Genomic DNA, 24,000 nt, shown 5'->3' on the forward strand with positions numbered 1-24,000 from the left:
ACGCCTTGACGCAGAGCACGACACTATAGGCTGACACCCCCATCCCCCCTTGAGCCCATCGTGTCCACCACCACCACCACTACAGCTACTACCACAACCACCACCATCACCACCACTTCCACAGCCAGCACTCTTCATCACCTGGGAGAAAGGTAAGTGACACTGTGATAGTAACGTTGAGTAGTAATCTGAAAAGGCTACAGAAGAAGAGAGAAGAGAAGAGATAAGAGAAAAGGAGGGAAGAGAAGGGAAGGGAAGGGAAGGGAAGGGAAGAGAAAGGAAGGGAAGGGAAAGAAACTAAATGAAATGAAGCGAAGTGAATTGAAATGGAATGAAGTGAAATGAAAGGAAAGGGGAGGAAATAAAATAAAATAAAATGATAGAAAATAATAGAAAATGATAGAAAATAATATAAAAGACGAGAGGAAAGAAGAGAAAAGAGAGAAGAGAGAAGAGAGAAGAGAGAAGAGAGAGAGAGAGAGAGAGAGAGAGAGAGAGAGAGAGAGAGAGAGAGAGAGAGAGAGAGAGAGAGAGAGAGAGAGAGAGAGAGAGAGAGAGAGAGAACGAGAAAGAGAACGACCACGAAGATATACATTCATCGCGGTTCACAAATAGCGGTGTGGACACGTTTGAAGCTGATGACAAGCCCACAACGTCGCCGCCGCCTTTAGAAAGAAACAAAATAGAACGAGCCGGCGCTTCGTCAGGCGGCGGCGGCGGGAGATGGAAGCTGCTGGAGACGTGGAGGAGGAGGAGGGAGAGGAGGAGGAGGAGGAGGAGGAGGGAAGAGGCGTGGGGAGAGAGGAATAGGAGAGGAGGAGCCGGGAAGTGGTGGGAGGCAGCCGGGGAGGGAGAGGGAGAGGGAGAGCGAGTGAGAAAAACATGGAAAAAAGGAGAAAAGGAGCAAAAAGATGAGAGTGCATCGGGTGTTGGCTGAGACGAGTATCGCTTTACGTTGAACGCTGCGTGTCCATATCGTCGCCACGCCTCCAGGGAACGTAAAACACTCCCCTCCTCCCTCCTGATAGAGCAGATAGCGATATATATATGCAGGTGCGGTGCCCCATATCACCTTCGCCTCGCGCGCATTTACATGTAAGCGATCCCCCGCCGGCTGCCTCCTGCACGATAATCACCACTCCTGTACGTGACAACTCCGCCCTGGCCACTTTGGAGCTCCTGACGGGGGCATGAGCGGCCTGACACGTCTGTTCAGAGTGTATTGAGACCTATGGCTGGGGGCACGGCGTGTAGGGAGAGCCAGGGCGAGGCGGGGTGGTGGGCGGGTGTGGCGAGGTGTGGCGTGTGGGAGGGGGCTTTTAGCGGGCGTGTGTGGCGGCAGCGCTCTCCCAACAGGTCATACGAGCTTCCCCGAGGCGCCATCCTCCACTAAAGTGCCTCCAAATCGCTTCTTGAGCATTATTGGATTGAAGATGTTGAGGGGAGAAGCTTCTACCATGAAATAAGATTTTTGCTCGGCGGGGGCAGGGAGGGGGTGAGGAGGGGGAAGGAGGGAACAAGGAGAGGGACTTCGTGGTGGTGGTGGTGGTGGTGTGTGGAGTCTTAATCAGTAGCGGGAGTAGCGCCGGAGACCAACAGCCAATGTCGTCGCGGCGAGTGGAATTGGCGCCTGATTCCACCCCGACGAGCGTTGACTCCCGCCGATTGTGTGTGTTAGGCAGGAGGAGGAGGAGGAGGAGGAGGAGGAGGAGGAAGGAAGAGAAAGGGGGAGGGCGAAGACGTAAGCAAGGTGAAATTGATTGTAGGGTAGAAGAGGAGAATAGGGAACAGGGAGAGAAGGAAGACAGGAAATAAGAAGAGAAGGATAATAGGGAACAGGGAGAGAAGGAAGGGAATACGGAGTAGGAAGTGGAAGAGGGATATGAGAGGGGGAAAGGAAAAGAGGAAGAAGGAAGAGGTGAAGAAGGAGGGTGAAGACGAAGACGAAGTGAAATTGAAGGTTGAGTAGGAGGAGGAGAATAGGGAATAGGAAGAGGATGAGGAAGAACATAAGGGATAGAAGAAGGAGAAAGAGAAGAAGGAGAGAGAAGACGAAGATGAGGTGAAGTTGAAGGTAGAGTAGAAGGAGAATATGGAATAGGTAGAGGAGGGGAAAGAGGAACATAATAAAGGTAGAAGAAGGAGAAGGAGGAGGAGAGCGAAGAAGAAGATGAGGTGAAGTAGAAGGTAGAGTAGAAGGAGAATAGGGAACATGAAAAGGAGGAGGAAGAGGAACATCAGAGGGGTCGAAGAAGAGGAAGGAAGAGGAAGAGGAACATCAGAGGGGTCGAAGAAGAGGAAGGAAGAGGAAGAGGAACATCAGAGGGGTCGAAGAAGAGGAAGGAAGAGGAAGAGGAACATCAGAAGGGTCGAAGAAGAGGAAGGAAGAGGAAGAGGAACATCAGAGGGGTCGAAGAAGAGGAAGGAAGAGAAAAGGAACATCAGAAGGGTCGAAGAAGAGGAAGGAAGAGGAAGAGGAACATCAGAAGGGTCGAAGAAGAGGAAGGAAGAGGAAGAGGAACATCAGAAGGGTCGAAGAAGAGGAAGGAAGAGGAAGAGGAAGAGGAGGCACCAAGGAGGATTAGACAAAAGAAGGTCTATTAGTTAACAACGAGGCCCCTTGCTTTAATGAGCTAATCTGTTCCGCCATTACGTTTGCAATTATAATAAAAATAAAATAACCGGAGATTCCACTCGTAGCTGTGCTCTGGTAGTCTCCTAATGTCCTTGTATATCCTTTTAATCACAGGAAGGCTTATAGTATGGTTATTATTATTACTTAGGAGCAGTGAGTAGCGGGCTTTTTTTTCATATTTGTTTCCATTTTTTATACCCTCGACCTGTCTCCTTTGCTGTTATAAAAAAACACTTCTTCGTATTGCTAGTTTTAACGTCTATCGGTATTCCCGTAGTGCAAGATTTAATAGAGAACTGCATGAGAAAGAAACTGGTTTATTAAGTCTTAACAGTTTCGTTATTAATTTTGAGAATGAAAGCGCTTGTTCCTTTCGTTCATTAATTTTCCCGTTGTACGAAATAAATAAAACTGTGTGGGAATAGCATTGATATATTAAGCATTAGTACGTAGTTGCGGAGGTCATAGTTAGGCTACGTTAAGGGCGTACATAATAGAGAGGAAATATTGGAGGAGGAGGAGGAGGAGGAGGGCGAGGACGAAGGCGAGGTGAAGTTGAAGGTGGAGTAGAGGGAGGAGAATAGGGAATAGGAAGAGAAAGAGAAAGATAAATTAAAGAGGGGTAGACGAAGGAGAGAGAGGAGGAAGAGGTGGAGTAGGGGATTGAAGGTGGAGTAGGGTATTGAAGGTGGAGTAGGGTATTGAAGGTGGAGTAGGGTATTGAAGGTGGAGTAGGGTATTGAAGGTGGAGTAGGGTATTGAAGGTGGAGTAGTGGATTGAAGGTGGAGGAGAGAATTGAAGGTAGAGTAGTGGATTGAAGGTGGAGTAGTGGATTAAAGATGGAGTACGGGATTGAAGGTGTAGTAGTTGATTAAAGATGGAGTACGGGATTGAAGGTGGAGTAGTGGATTGAAGGTGGAGTAGGGTATTGAAGGTGGAGTAGGGGATTGAAGGTGGAGTAGGGTATTGAAGGTGGAGTAGGGTATTGAAGGTGGAGTAGGGGATTGAAGGTGGAGTAGTGGATTAAAGATGGAGTAGGAGATTGAAGGTGGAGTAGGGGATCGAAGTTGGAGTAGTGGATTGAAGGTGGAGTAGGGGAATGAAGGTGGAGTAGTGGATTAAAGATGGAGTAGGGGATTGAAGGTGGAGTAGTGGATTGAAGGTGGAGTAGGGGATTGAAGGTGGAGTAGTGGATTGAAGGTGGAGTAGGGGATTGAAGGTGGAGTAGTGGATTAAAGGTGGAGTAGTGGATTGAAGGTGGAGTAGTGGATTGCCTCTAACTCCTTAACATGCAACGTGGAGAGAGTGTGACCATGGTGAGAGTAGGGGAAACTATAGAATACCAGGAATGACTGATGATAGGTTAGCGTGAAGACCTCTTTCCCTACCTATCTCCCTTATTCTGGAACCTTATCGCCTCTTAACTCTTTAACATGCAACGTAGAGAATGTGACCAGGGTGAGAATTAGGGGAGGCAAAGGGTTTAAACATGAGACTATTTCGACGGGATAGAGTGACATTTTTTTTCTTCTCCTGCCTCGCTTACCTTTCCGCCCCTAACACACACATTTTCGACGTAGAGAGAGTGTGATTAAGGGGAGACTGAGGCAGAAAACAGCGGTGATTATAACGACTAAATAGAGAGACTTCCATTTTTTCCTTTCTACCTTCAATACTTTCTAATCTTCCCTCTCTTAACACACACATATTCGACGTAGCGAGAGTGTGGCGAAGGTGAAAACAGGAGAGACTGAGGCAGAAAGCAGCGATGAGTATAAGGACTTAATAGAGAGACTTCCATTTTTTCCTTTCTACCTTCATTGCTGTCTAATCTTCCCTCTCTTAACACCTTCATATTCGACGTAGCGAGAGTGTGGCGAAGGTGAAAACAGGGGAGACTGAGGGAGAAAGCAGCGATGAGTATAAGGACTTAATAGAGAGACTTTCATTTTTTCCTTTCTACCTTCATTACTGTCTAACTTTCCCTCTCTTAACACACACATATTCGACGTAGCGAGAGTGTGGCGAAGGTGAAAACAGGGGAGACTGAGGGAGAAAGCAGCGATGAGTATAAGGACTTAATAGAGAGACTTCCATTTTTTCCTTTCTGCCTTCATTACTGTCTAACCTTCCCTCTCAACACACCTTCATATTCGACGTAGCGAGAGTGACTGAGGTGAAAACAGGAGACATTAAGCGTGAAAGCAGCGATGATTATAACGACTCAATAAAGTGACTCCCATTTTTCCCATCTACCTCCCTTACTTTCTTACTTTCCTTCCTCTAACACCCTAATATTCAACGTAGCGAGAGTCTGAATAGGGTTATAGCATGGGAGACTCGCGTGGGAACAAGGCTGCCTAAGGGAACAAGGAGTGAGGGGATAGAGTGGACTGCCTTCCTTTTTTCCTACCTTTCTACCTCCCTCAGTACTTACTTTCCTTCCCCTAACACTTTAATATTCGACGCAGGAGGAGTGTGAGGGATAAGAATAGAAGGGGAAACTAGTGTGAAAATAGAGGTGACCAAGACAACAGAGTGCTTTTTTTTTCCTATTTTTCTCTCCCATACTTTCTCCCTACCTACCTCCTCTAGCACACTAATAATCAACGCAGGAATAGTGTGAAGGATAAGTGTAGCAGGGGAAACTAATGTGAAAATAGAGAGACAACAGAGTGAATTTTTTTCCTACTTTTCTCTCCCATACTCTCTACCTACCTCCTCTAGCACACTAATAATCGACGCAGGAAGAGTGTGATGGATGGAAGTAGCAGGGAAGACTAGCGTGAAAACAGAGGTGACTAACACAACAGAGTGACTTCCTTTTTTTCCCACTTTTCTCTCTCCCATACTCTCTACCTACCTACCTACCTCCTCTAAGACTCTAATATTCGCCGCAGTGAGAGTGTGATAGATGGGGGTAGCAGCGGCGGGCAATATTCAGCGAGGGGAGAGAGGAGATATGGAAAGACAGGTTCGATGGGTACTTTGGGAGAGTCTTTAGAGGAGATATGGAAAGACAGGTTCGATGGGTACTTTGGGAGAGTCTTTAGAGGAGATATGGAAAGACAGGTTCGATGGGTACTTTGGGAGAGTCTTTAGAGGAATTAGGTTGACAGGCGGATGAGTGAGAGGCGTGGAAGACCTGCCCTTAAGTGCTCGTTTGGGCCTGGACGCTTTGGGACCACTTAGGGATGTAATTGAATGGGAAGAAGGTGAATGTTACGAAGATATGGAAGGGGATGAATTGCCTTCTATTGGTGCCTTATATGGGTAGTAATGGGATGAAAATAAGTGAATAAGAACGTTTGAACATAAGAACGTAAGGAGTCTGTAGGAGATCGATGGGCTTGTATGTTCCTGTGGACCTAACCCCACCTAACATGACTATCCATGAATTTAGCTAATCTATTTTGAATGTGACTATTGTATTGGTACTCACAACATGACTGGCAGTTCTGTTCCACTCATCTACCACTCTGTTCGTAAACCATTTTTTGCCTATGTCATTGTTGAATCTGAATTTATCCATCTTGAACCCATTACTACGTGTCCTACCCGGCTCTCTTACCATCAAGACCTTATCAATATCTCCCTTGTTAAAGCCCTTCATTCATTTGTAAACTTCGATCATGTCTCCTCGCACCCTTTGCCTTACTAGAGAATGCAAGTTTAATTGTAAGAGTCTTTCCTCACATGGCAAGTTTCTTAACCCGTGAATCATCTTTGTTATCCTCCTCTGTACCGATTCTAACAGTGCATCGGAAAAAGAGGCTGACTTGTAAAGAAATACAGTTCATGGATTGTAGACGAGTGGAGGAGAGTCTTGTGGACTGACGAAGCCACATTCAGAGTTAGTGACACGAAAGGCAAGAAGGTGTTGCGTCGGAAAGGCTCTGATCCGCACGACCCGAAGTTCACCGCCAAGTCTGTGAAGCACCCTCCCTCCCTCATGGCATGGGGCGCGTTCTCTTACGGGGGCGTGGCTGACCTGCACATCTTCCCTAAGGGCCAGTCAGTCACTAAGGACGTCTATCTCAGCCTATTAGATAGTCGTCTGGCTGACTGTTTCGCAGCGACTGGTGCTGAGGTGTTGCAGCAGGACGGCGCCACGTGCCACACCGCACACGCCGTCAAGGAATGGCTTGCTGCAAGTGAGGTGGAGTGTATATCAGACTGGCCAGCCAACAGCCCAGACATATCACCCATTGAAAACCTCTGGGCCATCGTGAAGGGCAAGATGAGGAACGAGGACACATCAACATTGCCCAGATTAGAGTGTGCGCTTCGTCGGGCGTGTAGCAGTGTGTCACAAGAAACTGTGAAGAAGCTTGCAGACTCTCTCCCCAGTCGTTTGATGGAGGTGCGAAAACGGAAAGGCTACCCCATCAGTAAATAGGAGGTTAGTTAATGAGTATTCAAAACAAGTATCATTTCATTATGTCTTGTAGTTTGGCCATTTTCATGATTAGAAGTCATTATGCGCACGTTGTCTTGCTCGCGATCACGTCGAGAGGCGCCGACTGTACTGTATATTTTTGCCTGTTAATTCTTCCTCCAGTTTTGAGCGGTCTATCATCTGCCTTGCGCTGTTTATTTTGCGTTATCATTCTTTCACTGATACACTTCTCTGTTAAATAAAAGTATGAAAGGTCAATATTTTCCACCGTAGATGACCAGTGAAAAGATCAGGGTTCAGAGAGGCAATTTTGTGGGTATATGTGTTAAGCCACTCTTCACTTTTATCTTTTGTAGGAGCAGCGATTAGCGGGCTTTTTTTCTACAGTTTTTTGTTGTCGCTGCCCTTGAGCTGCTTCCTTTCCGCTAAAAAAAAGGTCGATTATCACGGAAACTTATGGGATGGCGTTCATTTGTTTGTCTTTCTTTGCTAAGTGTTGCAGTAATACATATAGGTCGGTATGATAAGACACTTTGGCTTCTCACATCAACTATTTCTAAAGGTCAAAGAGGAGATCAATCGGGTTTTCATGAGTGCTTCTTTAGGTTCACGGTACAGAAGAAGGGTCAGGCTATCACCAGGGTCATAAAGTTACTTCTGGAAATGCCCCAAACTCCTAGGAAAGCCTTGTCAAATAGGTGAACTTTGGCGACGAAATGTTTAGGAATACGACCCATAGTTTCGTGAGGTAGCGCCCGGTTATTTCCATGTATTTTCTCAGGGTGTCAATAATACTAATTCTGTAAAGTGGCGTTTAATGACTCCACTTTCTTTACCGAATGTTGCAGGAATTCTATCCATATAAAGTTGCGTCCAATCATTTCCCTCTATTTTCTCAGCTTTCCAGTTATACTCTTTATGTAAGGTGCCTCTTAATTATTCCTGCTTCATTACTAAGTGTTGCCTTAATACTAGCTATGTGACTTTGCGCTCAGTCATTTCCTTTATTATTTAAGCGTTGCAGTAATACTAATTATGTAAGGTGGCGCTTAGTTATTTTCTAGCTATCAGAAGGCAGCAGATGGTATGGCGGGTGGGCTGATTCACTTGAGTGGGTCAGTACGCCCTGTAGAGTAAGGTAATTTTATTCAGGTTGATGGAGAGAAGGGAAGCTGTGTCAAGTGAAGGAGGTAGATGGATATACATTCAATAGCAGAGTAGCGCGGACTGCTTGGTTGACATCTAGTGGTAGCCATGGTCGGTGAAGTGAAATGCGGCATAGTGTAGCCATAGACTTTTATTGGTGTGGAGAGGAAGGATACTATTATAGAGTGCTGGGGAGGGGGATGTATGGATAATATAGGCTACTAAAAGGGAAGGCGGAGCTATGTGGCATCTTTAGCATCGGTGGTCAGTGTAATGAAATGTGACGCGCCGTAACCGTAGACTTCTCGAGGAGTCGTGTTTCCGTTATTACTGCCTTTCCTAATTCATTCAGTAAGAGTTATGCCGTATGCTGATTCCCTTTTTTTCACTTTTATTCTCTTAAATATTAAAAGCAGTAGATAAACAGACGCATTGGAGGTGCAGGGTAGCCGTGGAGTGGGTGGCGCGGCATCCGTAGCGGGCAGGCGGTCGTTGTCGTTGCGTCCGTCACCTCCGTCAGCTGTGTGTCCTGGCCAGAGGAAGAGTTTTTTTTCGCTGTTGTCAACCATGTAAACAATCTCTTTGCTACCATGAGTGCTTTCCAAATTATCCAGAGTAATACTTACCATACAATAATTGGTGCTCCCTAATGCCCCTTCTTTCCACAATGACTAATAATGGATCATGAAAAAAAAATTCTGTGTGAAAGAAATAACGGTATACTCAATAACACTTTTCGCCTTTTCCTTCCTCTCTCCCAATCCCTCCCGCGGGTGGTTGGCGGGAATCTGTCGGCGAACACTTTCCTCCAATATCCGCCGGCGAGTATTTAACGAACATTCAGCCGTTAAGTCAATTACGGCTCAGTTTCATGATTGATATGCAAACCTGAATAATCTGGCGTCGCCGTGCTGTTGTGTTACTCGGGCGGTGTTGTCGTCACGCCAGGGCGCGGCGTGACACATTAGCGCCGCGGAGTGCCGCCACTTGAGCCCCGAAGAGCGCCGCGCCGCCCAGCCAACGAGGGGGCGGGCGGGGCTTGTGCTGGTGCTGGTGCTGTTGTTGTTGTTGTTGTTGTTGTCATTATTATTATTATTATTATTATTATTGTTCTCTGTGGCCATAGTAGTATTAGTATTAGCATTAGTAGTAGGAATGAGGGCACCAGTAATCGTTATACCATTATCATCGTACAGCATACAGTGAAGTCCTCTCATTTCACTCCCTCATCTTCTGTCATTCTTCTCTTCTGTCATTACTTTTTTACTTTATTTTTTTATTTTTTCACTTTTCCCTTTCCGTTCATCTTACCTTTACCTCATATAGTCACCAACAGTAACAAGAACAAGTCAAACACACAGAGTCATGTCAGTAATATTTTATTAAACAAAGGTACACGCATGGCATCATAACTCTAATAAACTTCTTTACAATACATAATGGCAGGATACAGGACTCGTGTGTGTCTCTACAGCAGCTCAGCAGCGGACCGGGGCACTAGACACAGATTACGGGAGAAGCTAATTGGGCGGGGGGCGGGGCGGGGGTGGGCGGGGGTGGGTGGGTGTATAGGAGAAATGGGAGGGGAAGGGAAGGAGTACATTGAATGGGGGTTGGTGTAGGTGGGTGGGTGTGGGTCGGTGTGGGTGAAAGAACAGGGAGGGGAAGGGAAGGAGTACACTGAGTGGGGGTTGGTGCGGGTGGGTGGATATGGGTGTGGGTGTGTATGGGTGCGGGTAGGAGAACAGGGAGGGGACAGGGAAGGATCACATTTATTAGGGGTAGGATGTCGGGGTTCGTTGCATAGGAGTAGAGGGACTTGTGAAGGAGACGAGAGTAAGGAGGTGGATTACGTTGGGATGAATATGGGTTGGTAGTGGGTATATAAACAGGGAGGGGAAAGGGAGGAGCACATTGAATAGGATTTGGGGGCGGGGTTGATTGCATGAGAGTAGAGAGACATAATAAGGAGACGAGGGTAAGGAGCAGGAGGAGGAAGATTACTATGGAAGGTTATGGAGTGGGAGGAAGAAGCAGAAAGGGTGGAGGGTAGTTACAGAGCGCATTGGTTTGTGGTTGAGTATGAGGATGGCTTGGGTTGTTAAAGAGAAATAGAGGGAGGTGAGGAGGAAAGGAGAGAAGGAAGGGAGAGGATTATTTTGAGAAGGATACATTGAAGGAGGAGGAGGAATAGGAAGAAGAGGAAGAAGAGGAGGAGGTATATTAAGGAAAAAATAGGTTCATGATAAGGAATGGAGAGTGGACAAAGAGGGGATAGGTGGGAAGCAAGTTTTCAGGGTCATAGGAGGGGAGGGAAGTAGGGAGATAAAGGGAGGCGGGGAATATAGGAGGTAAAAAATTGAGTATTATCCATGAAAATAATGAGATACAATAAGGTACGCAATAAGAGATCAATGACGGTGACGAAGAGAACGGAGTCAGCGAGTAACATCTTGAGGGAGGGACAGCAGGGATGAACAATCAAAGAGCAAAAAAAATGAGTATTCTCCATAAATATAATCAGATACAATAAGTCAATAAGAGATCGATGACGGTGATGAAGAGAACGAAGTCAGGGAGTACCATCTTGAGGGAGGGAAAGCAGGGAAGGGCAATCGAAGAGCTAATGACGATCAGATTGGGAGACATTACTTCGATGCCCGCCCAGGGAGGCCGCCAATCAGGGCTGACGACCACCACACTCACGGGATGACGGCGTGTGTGTGTGTGTGTGTGTGTGTGTGTGTGTGTGTGTGTGTGTGTGTGTGCTTTCTTTATCTGTTGTTATTACTTCATGTATCTTTCCTTGTGTCGTTCTTTCCTGGTCGTCTGCTCGTCTGTGCAGTGATGGCCGTGGCACAGACCTTGGGTACATCAGAGGCCTTATTACCGTTATACCGAGGTCGCCGACCCTGAACGGCTGAGGTAGAGGAAAGAGGAATTGAGGGAAGGAGTGGTATGGGCGAGGGAAGGAAGCAGGGTGAGGTTTGGGGGTGAGGGCGTCTGTGGGACACGCAATGTTTCACTGAGAAGACGGAGATTCAGGAGCTCAGGATTTATGGAGGAGTGTGAGGGTCAGCGGCGTTTGAAGACTGTGACGGGGGGTGTTCGGGCCGTGGTGCTGAAGGGTTCCGGGGCCCAGGGTTACAAGCGTCTGGGGTTCGGGGGTTTGAGGGCGTCAGGGTTTGTGTGTTGTTGGGGAGTGACTGTTTCAGGGTCTGGTACAGCGCCGGCCGTGGCTCAGGCCGGCCCGGCGGGGGGCGAGGGTGACGCGTGAGGTTATAAAATATAGCAACATTTAAAGATGACGCAACACTTACAAATGAAGGTAACACGAATGGTAAAAGTGTAACGAGATGTGGATCGCTGCCCGCAGGCGTGCGGAGTGGCCGGCGAGCCTTGGCTGGAGGCCTTCACCCGTCAGCAGTGACGCCCGACGAGCGGGTGTTGGCGCGGCACGATTCTGTTTACTTGGTGACGGCACGGGTCACGGCGCCTCCATCACTGGGATCGGGAACGGCCGCCGGCGACCTGCCGCCGCGGCTCCGGGCAGCGTCGAGGAGGAGCGGGTGTTACTCGGGATGACTGTCCTAATGAACACTAATATTCGTTGTGGAGAAACCTTGGCGTGGCGGCAGCCCGGTAACCGCCCCCGAGGGCAGGCGGTGCGGGCTGCTGGCGCCCGCGGGAGGAGAGCAAAGATAACAAATTTGGTGTATTCTTTGGTCAGTCTCAGGGTGTGGGGGCGGGGCGGGTCCAGGCGTGGCCCAGAGTGTTGCGTCAACACCCGGCGTGGAGGCGGTCCCGCGGAGAGCAGTCTTGCGGCAGCGGCGGCGGCGGGGACCCATCCCGATGCGGCGCCCGCCGCCCCCTCGTGAGTGACACAGGGAGGGAGGGAGCGGCGCTGGGCGCGATCGGCGTCCCGGACCCGCACACTATATACACGCCGCGGTGCACCAGCAGTAACAACACTTATAGAAAATGAGATGAGACTCGAGCCTCCAGAAACAATACATGACTAGAGTATAAAGTAGATGTGTTGGGCCAAAGTTGCCATGAAGAGTTTGTTGGCCCTGGCCAGGCGGCGGGCCGGCCAGGCTCGGCGAGGAAGGCTGCGTCCTGCCTCGCGTCTCAAGCGTCACACACACTCAATAATACAACACATCCAACTGTCAACTAACAAATGTATTCGTTTAATTTTCAAGTTGAAAGCTCTTAACCAGCCTGAGGGCGGCCTGCAGTGCCCCCAGCTGCCGCTAAGCTGTCATCGCCACGTAGCACAACACGCTACAGCTGCTCCGGAGATTTTTTGCCAGCAAGTAGTTATAGTCTGGTCTCGAGGGAGCCTCGGCGCCACCTGGCGGCTAAGGGCTTGTCCCTCGACTTCCTCAGGTTTAGTCAAGAAGATCCACTGTTGTGTGCCAAGGAAGAAGAGCCGTGGCGGTGGCGGTGGTTGCGGCGGCGGCTCAGGCCAGCTACTGACGCGTCACAAGGGCCGCCAGCGGGTCAGGTCCAGTCAGCGGTGTCCCTCGGTGGGCCAGCGTGTGTAGCGGTCCCGGCACGCGGCGCCCCCCGCGGCCTTAGCTGAGGGGCCGCAGCTCCTGGGGCCGCAGCTCAGACACTTGTGAGCGGAAGTCCGAGAGGTTGGTGGCTCGCAGGTCCATCCCGCCGTCACTCGCCTTGGGCCGCGCCTCGCTGGCCTGGGACCGCATGTCCGTCATGGCGGGCCGCAGCTCACCCAGCTGACTTCTCATCTCGGCGCCGTGCTGGGCCACCTGGCTCCGGACGTCGCCGACGTGGTGATGGTCACCGCCGTGGCTGCGGTGACCGGCCGGGGGACTTCTGACGTCAGGCGCCGGTGACCTGACTCCTCCCATGGGCGACCTGACCTCAGGGATCTGTGACCTCATATCAGACATGGGTGACCTGACCTCGGGGGCTTGTTGTCTTATGTCCGTCATGGATGGCCGCACATCGGTGATGGGTGAGCGGACGTCAGTCATCTGTGACCTGACGTCCGTCAGGTGAGGCCTGACCTCCGTCATCTGCACCCTGAGGTCAGTGAGCTGAGGCCGCAGGTCGGTCACGGGGGAGCGTAGGTCCGTCAGCTGCGTCCTGAGCTCCGCGCTGACCGGCGGCCGCAGGTCAGTGACGGGCTGCGGCGCGCGGAGGTCGGTGTGCTGCGTTTCCTTGTGTCGTCGGAGGTCAACCTTGCGCTGGAACGACCTGCCGCAGAGGTCACACGAGAAGGGCTTGAACCCCGTGTGCTTCCTGCTGTGCGTGATGAGGTTGGACGACTGGCTGAACGCCTTGCCGCACACCGAGCACTTGTGAGGCTTCTCGCCTGCGGGGACAAGAGACACGCGGTTAGAAAACATACACGTCTTGGAGGAGGAAAGACACGGACAGCAACAGCCACACAAGAATACATACTTATGCTAAAAACAAAGTGAGAATCAACGGAACTGGGTACAGGTTAAACATATTCAGGATCAAGAAGGAAAAATATGATAAACTGGTTTACAAATAAGATTGACAGCTTCAAATGGTGTCAGATGGATATATGAATGTTGCGGGAAGATGATGAATAACCAGATACCAGGAACTGCCATGTGTCGGTCAACTAGCCTCTTGTAGTCCATTTATATCCTGGTGTAAGAATGGACAGCGCTATTTTCAGCCAACACAATATCACCACCACCACCACCACCATAACTCATCATCACACTCACCACATCATCACCACCAGCCTCTCTATCGCTCCTTCTCCCTCACCATCACCACTACCGTAACTCATCATCACACTCACCACCACCAGCAGCCTCTCTATCGCTTTCTCACCCTCTTGCCCTCTCGTCCCCTTCCCTTTGCCCTTCCCTCTCCTCCCCTTAACACTCCCTCTTGCTCTCTCGTCCCCTTCCCTCGTCTCCTCCCCTTCCCTCTCGACCCCTTCCCTTCCCTCTGCTCGGCTCACTCCAATTTGTAATTCCGGGCAAGTTGGAGGTGAGAGGCGAGCGAGACTTGTCTTATTATGTAGGGCCGCGTCGTTAAGAGTATTCAGGAAGAACTAATCATTTTAATGCCGCTGAGTGAATTACCACAGTTAAACGCTCCCGGCTAATTACTGCGAGTGCCGGAGAGGTGAGGGACGAGAGAGAGAGAGAGAGAGAGAGAGAGAGAGAGAGAGAGAGAGAGAGAGAGAGGGAGAGGGAGATGAAGGAAGGTGATCATAGAAGTGAAGATAGGGGTGATGGTGATGATGATAGTTATACTGAAAAGACGATAGAGAAGATGATGAAAGGAAAATGATAATGCAGAGAGAGAGAGAGAGAGAGAGAGAGAGAGAGAGAGAGAGAGAGAGAGAGAGAGAGAGAGAGAGAGAGAGAGAGAGAGAGAGAGAGAGAGAGAGAGAGAGGTCATGAGTAGAAGGGGAAAGTGATGAGGGGAAGGGAAAGGTAGAAGAGGGAATTAAAGGTAATGAGAGAGAGAGAGAGAGAGAGAGAGAGAGAGAGAGAGAGAGAGAACAACTACTATACAACAAAAACACGATAATGATATGAATAAACACAACAGTTATGAGAGTAGTGCAGTGTGTGTGTGTGTGTGTGTGTGTGTGTGTGTGTGTGTGTGTATGTTTGTGTGTGGGTGAATGGTTGACACCACTTCAAGAATGTGTTCGATGTGTCTTTGTTTGCCTGTTCTCTCTCTCTCTCTCTCTCACTCTCTTCCATCACTCGTCCCCCCCTCGTGCGGCAAATCCCAGATAAAAACATACAGATGGGCAGCGGGGAGGGAGGGAGAGAGAGTTAAAGTGAGAGAGAGAGAGAGAGAGAGAGAGAGAGAGAGAGAGAGAGAGAGAGAGAGAGAGAGAGTAGAGGTGAGAAAAGGGGGATACTATACCAAAAAAATAATCTAGCTCCACCAAGCCCCCATCGCTGCCGCCGCCCCAACAACTAGATGTAAAAGTAATTTGCTAATTAGTTCCCGAATTTTGACGCGGCGACTAACTTTTGGCGCCGCCGAGAAAAAGGAGAAGGTCGGGAATTAGTAGATGAGTGCTGCCCCCTGGTGGTGATGGTGGTAAGGGGGGCGAGGAGTGGTGGTGGTGGTGGTGAGGGTGAAGGGGGGTAGGTTGGGGGGGGACGATGGTGATGGGGGTGGTGAGAGGGAGATAGGTGGGAGAAGTGGTAGTGTGTGTGTGTGTGTGTGTGTGTGTGTGTGTGTGTGTGTTGCTTTGGTGATGATTATGTGTGGTGATGATGAGGATTATGGTGAAAAATGATGTTGAAATGGTCTGTGGTATATATTTTTTTTATTTGTTTATGTTTAAGAAAGAAAATAGGAAAACGAACATTTTTTTATATATATTTTTTTATTTACTTTTCATCACTATTTCCTATTCTGCATCATCATCATCATCATCATCACCATCATCGCTACTTCCCTCACCACAACCACACTTTTTCATCACCATTATCACCCATCTTCATCACCATCACCACCTTTCCTTATCATCACCATCCCTCATCACCATAATTACCCTCCATCATCACCACCACCACCTTTCCTTATCATCACTATCCCTCATCACCATAATTACCCTCCATCATCACCATCACCACCTAACCTTATCACCACTACCACCAAACCACCATATCCCCACTCACTACCACCACCACCACCACCAGCACAACCGTCGCCGCCACCGCCATTAGACTCTCCCTCCGGGCAAGAGTTAGCAGGCAAGTAACGTCAAACTTGGACCTCGGGGCTCCGGCAGGAAATTTAATGCCGGGCCCAAAAACTCCCAGCCGGGGTTTTAAGCAAATGAAGACGCCGGAGAGCGGAGAGGCGGCGCCAAAAGTTAATTAATGGTAGATTTTTTGGGAGGAGGGCGAGAGAGGAGCGCTGGAGATTTGCCTCGCTTTCCTTCCCTTGCCTTGCCTTGCCTTGCCTGCCTGACTCTTCTTCCTAACTGCCTGCCTGCTTTCCTGCCTGCTTGACTTGGCTTTCCGGCTTGCTGTATCCTTGGTTTCCTTCTTCCTTCCATTACTGTTGTTTTCCTTCCTTCCTTCCTCCTTGCCTTCTTTTATTATTGTTTTTTTTTTCTTTCCTTCCTGCTCTCCGCACTCCCTTCTTGAGTTTCTGCATCCTTATAATTATTCCTACATTTGTCTGTTTTTCTTTTTTACTTCTTTCCTTCCTCTCTTCCTTCCTTTCTTTCTTTCTTTCTTCCTTCCTTCCTTCCTTCCTTCCTTCCTTCCTTCCTTTCTTCCTTCCTTCCTTCCTTCCTTCCTTCCTTCCTTCCTTCCTTCCTTCCTCTCTTCCTTCCTTCCCTTTTGCCTTTCTTTCTTTCCTCCTAAATGTGTGCTGGCGGACTGGTTTTGGTTGTGGTGGTTGTGGTGAGAATGAAGGCGTGTGATTGAGATTGTAACTAAAGAAGAACATTGGGAGTAAAATGGAGATGAGGAAGAGGCGGAGAAATGAGAACAAAAGGAGGAGGAGGAGGAGGAGGAGGAGGATACATAAGAGCAAGAGAAGGAGGATGAGGAAAAAAATAATAGGACCAGAAGAAGGAAAAGATGTAATAGAAGAACAGAAGGAGGATGAGAAAGACTAATAAGAGGAGGCGGAGGAGGAGGAAGAGGAGGTGGAGTAGGTGGTGAAGCAACAAAAAAACAAAAAAGAAAAAACACACACAAAAAAAGAGAAAGATAAAAAAATAGAATCGAGAATAAAAGCAAGAAACAAGAGGAGGAATAAGAAGGAGAAGGAGGAGGAGGAGGAAGAGGAGGAGGAAAAAGAAGAAGAGGAGGAGGAGGAGGGAAAGAGAAAGATAAAAAAAAATAGAATCAGAAGAATGAAAACAAGAAGAAACAAGATGAAGAAGAAGGAGGGGAAGGAAAAAGAAGAAGAGGAGGAGGAGGAGGAGAAGGAAGGATACTCTCTCTGGTGGTGACACGGGAGAAGGAACCATCAACCCTCCACCACTTCCACCACCTCCACCACCACTACTCTCCCCCTCTCCCTCTCTCCCCTTCCTCCTCCCCTCCCCCCACCACGCCCTCACGCCCTCCGCAGCCAAAGTTGTAAAATTGTAATGGGGAAAGTTGCAGTAATTTCAAGAGATGTTCGTTCGGGTTGATTTTAGAGGAAGATTGTGAGCCGGGGAAAGTTAACGATTTGGGGACACGCGGCTCATTTTTGTTAATATTGGACGCGCTGTTTCTCTCTCTCTCTCTCTCTCTCTCTCTCACGGTTTGTTTATTTATTTCCGTTAGAGGTTGATAAAGATGGATAGATAAATAGATAGATAGATAGAGATAGAGTGATGGAAAAATAGATAGACAGAAAGAAAGAAAAAAGAAAGAAAACGAAAAAAAAGAAAAAAAAAGCTGAGAACGTAAAAAATAATGAAAAAATCGTTGTTCACAGACTAATAATGTTCATGTTAAGACTATTATCATCACTTTTACTACTACTATCATTATCATCATCATCACCATCACCACCTTTCCTTATCATCACTATCCTTCATCACCATAATTACCCTCCTACATCACCATCACCACCTTCCCTTATCACCACTACCACCTAACCCCTCATCACCATCATCATCATCATCATCATCATCACCATTATCACCTTTCTTCATCACCATCACCACCTTTCCTTATCATCACTATCCTTCATCACCATAATTACCCTCCTACATCACCATCACCACCTTCCCTTATCACCACTACCACCTAACCCCTCATCACCATCATCATCATCATCATCATCATCACCATTAAAGTTTCCCGTGCCTCTGAGTAAGTGACATGGCCGGAATCACTTTACTTCTGCCTCCTGGCCGTCCCAAGCACCTCTAATGGCCACTTTGGGTCGTAAGCACGAGTAGGAGTGGAACGACCCGCCGCGGGAGGATCGGGGGCATGTCGGGGCTACTGCCTTCCGCTGTAAAAAAAAAGTCGCGGGGCCCAAATAAGTTCCCCACGTTCCGCCCCGCCCCGCCCCGCCTCTTCCCCTTTGCGCAGTAGTAGTTGTTGGTCACTCATCTTGCCGACGGCTTCAATATTTTAACGTTTATTTTATCGTCTACTGTAATATTTAACCTTATACTGTCGACTTTTGAATTATTTTTTATCTTAACGCTTACTTCAGTTTTTTTCTTTATTTCACCGTCGATTTCAATATTTTAAGAGTAGTTTATACCGTCGACTTCAGTTTTAACCTTTACTTTACTGTCTACTCCAATTCCAAGTTTTATCTTAATGTCTACTTCAGTTTTAACTTTTATCTTACCGTCCAACTCAATTTTGACCATTATTTTATCGTCTACTCCAATTTCAACCTTTATCTTAATGTCTAGTTCAGTTTTAACCTTTATCTTACCGTCCAACTCAATTTTGACCATTATTTTACCGTCTACTTTAATTTCAACTCGTATTTCATCGTTTACTTCGGTTTCAATTTTTTTCCCACACATTACATTGCCATGGGGTTATTTTATGATTTCGGTAATAATTTTCTACCTCCGCCAATCACCAACGACTCTAGGAAAGGACTGGATTTACTTAACACACTAGAGCCACAATTCCTCCGCCTCATCTTTCTCCTTAGACGCTATTGGGGTCTGACTTTTCAACTTCTACCGAGGCATATCCTGGCCTTAGATATTTTTTAATGGACTGGTTGGCTGGCGGTGACTAGCGTGCCAACATCGTCCTCTGATCGGCTTCTTGGTGTGGCTGCGTCCCTCTGTGTATGAGTAGAGCGGTCAGTCAGTCCTTCGCTCATGTATTTCTCTGTCTATGTGTTCTTCTGGATCTTCTTTATTTTCAACCCCTCTTTCGCGGGTTAAAATTGTGTCGAAAAAATCTAAGGCCCGAGCACATAACATCTCATTATGTGACTGCTTCCCTTTATCATATATATAAATGTAGTGGCCGGTTCCTCGCTTATGTTTTCCAAGTCTAGCTCATTTGATTTTTTTCTTGAGGCTGCCCCTTAATTTAAACCCTTTTTCCTCGGTTTATACTTCAGGGTCAAACAGCAAACCCTGAATCAACGTTGCCTGATTATCGTACTCTGCCTCTTATGTTTGCTAATTTCCGACCCTAAAACTGCCTCCTCGACCCCAATAATTGCCTTTATAAATAGTTATCGTTAAAATGATTAATTATTGGTGTTTTCTTTACAATAGATGGCTCAGAAACCGGTAAATACGAGTCTCTGAGTACGATAATCTGGCAACGGTGCCCTGAATATACATAACATTAATTATTGGTGTTTTTTTTTACAATAGAAGGCTCAGAAACCGGTAAATACGAGACTTTGCGTACGATAATCTGGCAACGGTGCCCTGAATATACATAACATTCTCAGGATGCGGCCGCGTCCCTCCATACAACACGGTGTCCAGCCCCTAGTGTATGTGTTCGAGGCCTCATTCGATGGGTTTTTCCTCTTTTACATTTAATTCCTTCCTCTCGGGTTTTCATTCTGGGGAAAAAATCAAACATGACATTTGAATGCAGAGCAAAGCCGTCCACGAATCCCGGTTTGGGGGAGCTGGTGAGGCGTGAATCTGTGCCCCGACCCCGGAGGAAGAGGAAGAGGAAGGGCGAAGGGAAGGGGAGGAAGGGAAGGGGAGGAAGGGAAGGGGAAGGGGAATGGCGAAGGGAAGGAGAGGAAGGGAAGGGGAAGGGGAGGAAGGGAAGGGGAGGAAGGGAAGGGGAGGAAGGGCGAAGGGAAAGAGGGAAGGGAAGGGGAGGAAGGGAAGGGGAGGAAGGGAAAGGGAAGGGCGAAGGGAAGGGGAGCCGAGCCGTGTGTCTGGGTGCAGGGGAAGGAAGGGCCGCGCGTGTGTGTGTGATGGGAAGAAAACTGTCAAGCTCAGCGTCGCAAAAGCATAAATAAATCTCAACGACACATGAAAGAGAGCCTCGCGTCGCCGCCTCAACGACCGCCACCACCAGTATCGCCGCCGCCGCCACCCCCAGACGGTCGGTTCGTTGCGATTCGGCCACAAAGTTTGCCCACCGTGATTGCAACTCCACCCTTGCCGCCGCCGCCTACTGCCTCAACCACCACCACCACCACCACCACTACCGCCTCAACCACCAGCGCCACCAATCACATCCCGCCGCCGCAGGAAACGAGCCGCCGCCGAGGCAATCATGGACACATTTTCGTGCCTGGACAGCCGCCGCCGCGTGTCGCTTGTCCTATTTAACTCGGACTGTCAAATCAAGAATGTCAAATTTTGGTTCGGTAATTTCATTCGGGTGCCTCCGCGTCCTGAGTGAGGCCGAAATGGAGGTGGACGCCGCCCTTGAGGGAACACCGAACTCCACCCAGACGCCCGCCACAGACGCCTCGAGACCCACAGACAAAAGGAGGGGATAGACAGGTCCTTCCATACCCACACAGCACCACCGCCCATCACCAACGCCCCTATAACCAAAAATTCCACCCTGTACCTCGTTTTAATTCCAAGTGTCTTTATTTTATCAGCGTTTTTGGGTGTGTGAGTGGGCGGCGGTGACCCAGAACTAACGAGGTAACTGCTCATTAGTGATCGCACGGTAATGAGCAGGTAATGAATTGATCGTAAGTATGGTAATGAAGACAGACTCGCGCGGCGCCTGGAGACTGCGTATATCTGTTCAACCGACGCGAGGCTGCTGATGGGACTGACTGGATGACCGGCTGGATGACTGGCTGGATGCTCTCCCTCGTTTTTCTGCTTCTTTATCTGTTCACATTACCTGGTTTCCTTATTTGGCTCTAACGCTGGATGCCCCCTCCCCTCTCTCTCGTTTTTTCTGTCTCTATCTCTTCATATCATCTGCTTTTCTTGTCTATTCAACGTCGGGTTCTTTCTTTAGTTTATTTCTGCTTTTTTTACAGTTCACATTACTTTCTTTTTTTATTCGTCTCTTTAACGCTAAGTGCTCTTTCTAACCCTCCCTCCTCTCTTTCTCGTGTTTCTCTCTGTCTCTTCATATAACCTGTTTCTCTTATTTGTCTTTTCAACGCCGGGTGCTCTACATTGTTTTTCTGCTCCTTTATCTCTTTACATTAGTTTCTTTTCTTATTATTTGTCTCCTTAAAGCTTGGTGCTCTCTCCCTCTCCCCCTCACCTCTTTGTATATACTGTCTATCTCTTCTTGTAACCTGTTTTTCTTATTTGTCTGTATAACGTCGGGTGGTTTCCTTAGTTTATTTCTGCTTCTTTACAGTTCACCTTACTTGATTTTCTTATATTTCTCTTTAATGATAGGTGCTCTCTCACTCTCTCCCTCCCCTCTCTCTCGTTTTTCTGTCTATCTCTTACTATCATCTGCTTTCCTTATTTGGCTCTTTAATGATAGGTGCTCTCTTTCACTCTCTCCCTCCCCTCTCTTTCGTTTTTTTGGCTATTTCAAAGGAGATTTTTGTTTCGTTTTTATTTTCAGATTTTATTCCCGCGTTTTCTTATTTTTCGTGTCCTATTTTTTTCTTTTCATTTTCTGCCTTTTTTTATTTACTTTTACTTCTTTACTTTTAACTGTCTGTCGCGTTGCCTCTCATTATTATTATTATTATTATTATTATTATTATTATTATTATTATTATTATTATTATTATTATTATTATTATTATTATTATTATTATTATTATTATTATTATTATTATTATTATTATTATTATTATTATTATTATTTTGGCTCACCTCACTTTACCTGCCTCCCACTCCCTCATTAGTATTATTTTCATCAGCATTATCACCTGTGTGTGTGTGTGTGTGTGTGTGTGTGTGTGTGTGTGTGTGTGTGTGTGTGTGTGTGTGTGTGTGTGTGTTTCTACCTTCCTTCAGCTCTGAGGTTTAGGAATTGTCTTACTCTTCTCTTACTCTCCTCCTCCTCCTCCTCCTCCTCCTCCTCCTCCTCCTCCTATACCTTTTCCTCTTCCTCCTTTTCTCCTCGTTCACTTGTCTGCCATCCATCTCCTTCCTACCTCAGCTTGAAGAACACACACACACACACACACACTCACACACACACACACACACACACCTTTCTTTCCTCTGAATTCCACAGCATCATTCTCTCTCTCTCTCTCTCTCTCTCTCTCTCTCTCTCTCTCTCTCTCTCTCTCTCTCTCTCTCTCTCTCTCTCTCTCTCTCTCTCTCTCTCTCTCTCTCTCACCCCGAGGCAGACAGAGGGCGAGCAGCGCCATTGTTCAGGGAGAGTTAGAATGCTCTCCCCGACTTCACAAGTTTAGATTGATCTCGCAAATTTTATTTCCATCATAACCAACAGTCAAGTTTCCCAGCCCTTTGACTGTTGCCATACGCCGGGCCGGACGCCGCCTCTCCCTCGCTGCGCCTCCGTTCCCCCGTTTGCCAAGCCTCCTTCCCTCCTGATCGGCGTGTGGGCGTCCACTCAGGCCCCGGAGTTAACTAGCGCTCGGAGGGGACACGCGAGGGCAGCTTAAGAGTTGAGAATAATTGGACGCGAGTCTGGTGTCTGGGAGCCTGACCACCCCAAGCCTCTGATTCCCTCTGTCAGATGTACGAGAACTCACGATTTATACCATTCCGCAACCTGGCCCGCTCTCCTGGCCTTAATTGGGCGGCCAGGGCACTTGGGCGAGGTGAGGGCCACGCGGGGACATGGCACGCCCGGGGCACTCAACACCCGAGAGCCGAGAGCCAGCTGGGGACTCGCACGCTTGAAGGACAGGTGAAAGAGGGCGAATTTGGTGGACTTGGTGAGCATTAAGATTTTCGGTGGGAAGCTTGCATGGATTTGTGGGTGTGCGCGGGCCAGAGTGGGTCTTGCGGGGCCTGGACGGAAGGGCGGCGCGTGAAACATTACGGGAGAGGAGACGGAACAATCAGAACCGCGGCCTCTTTTTCCCCGAAGATCAGAGGGAGGGGTGAGGGGGGGGGGTCAGGGGCGGGGGTGGTGGGTGTGAGGTGTGATATCTCGGGAGGTGAGCGGCGGCGTTGGTGGCATTGTTTCCATTTTGGGGGCTGCGTTCCCTTACTCACTCACTCACACCTTGCTCTCTCTCTCTCTCTCTCTCTCTCTCTCTCTCTCTCTCTCTCTCTCTCTCTCTCTCTCTCTCTCTCTCTCTCTCTCTCTCTCTCTCTCTCTCTCTCTCTCTCCCTTTTTTTTATGTCTTTGTTGCTCTCCGTCCATCCCCGTCTGTTTCTTTTCTTTGTTTCGTCTTCTGTGTAACCTTTGTGTCTGTTTGTCTGTCTATTTGGGTCTGTCTGTGTTTCTGTTTGTCTCTATTTGTGTTTACGTTTTTTGTAATCTTAGTTTTTTTATTTGTCTTTCTCTGTATGTTTGTGTCTATCTATCTGTCTGTCTAACCGTCTTTTTTGTGTGTATATTTGTCAGTCTGTGTCCGTCCGTCTCTCTCTCTCTCTCTCTCTCTCTCTCTCTCTCTCTCTCTCTCTCTCTCTCTCTCTCTCTCTCTCTCTCTCTCTCTCTCTCTCTCTCTCTCTCTCTCTCTCTCTCTCTCTCTCTCTCTCTCTCTCTCTCTCTCTCTCTCTGTCTCTCTCTCTCTCTCTCTCTCTCTCTCTCTCTCTCTCTCTCTCTCTCTCTCTCTCTCTCTCTCTCTCTCTCTCTCTCTCTCTCTCTCTCTCTCTCTCTCCTTTCCCTCTCTGTCTGCCTGTCTTTCTCTCTCTCTCTCTCTCTCTCTCTCTCTCTCTCTCTCTCTCTCTCTCTCTCTCTCTCTCTCTCTCTCTCTCTCTCTCTCTCTCTCTCTCTCTCTCTCTCTCTCTCTCTCTCTCTCTCTCTCTCTCTCTCGTATTTCACT

At 48.1% G+C, this 24,000-nt stretch overlaps 1 protein-coding gene across 1 annotated transcript in view; it reads right to left on the minus strand.

Moving 5' to 3' along the window:
* Nucleotides 1–9,544: 9,544 nt before the first annotated feature.
* LOC126980203 (hypermethylated in cancer 2 protein-like) overlaps nt 9,545–24,000 on the minus strand; it is an 85,115-nt gene continuing 70,659 nt past the window's right edge. The window contains exon 5 of the mRNA XM_050829837.1: nt 9,545–13,525. Coding sequence (XP_050685794.1) covers nt 12,762–13,525 — 764 coding nt within the window. The 3' untranslated portion in view covers nt 9,545–12,761. The remainder of the gene's footprint in view (nt 13,526–24,000) is intronic.

This window comes from Eriocheir sinensis, chromosome 43 (assembly GCF_024679095.1).
Source record: "Eriocheir sinensis breed Jianghai 21 chromosome 43, ASM2467909v1, whole genome shotgun sequence".
NCBI classification, from domain to species: domain Eukaryota; kingdom Metazoa; phylum Arthropoda; class Malacostraca; order Decapoda; family Varunidae; genus Eriocheir; species Eriocheir sinensis.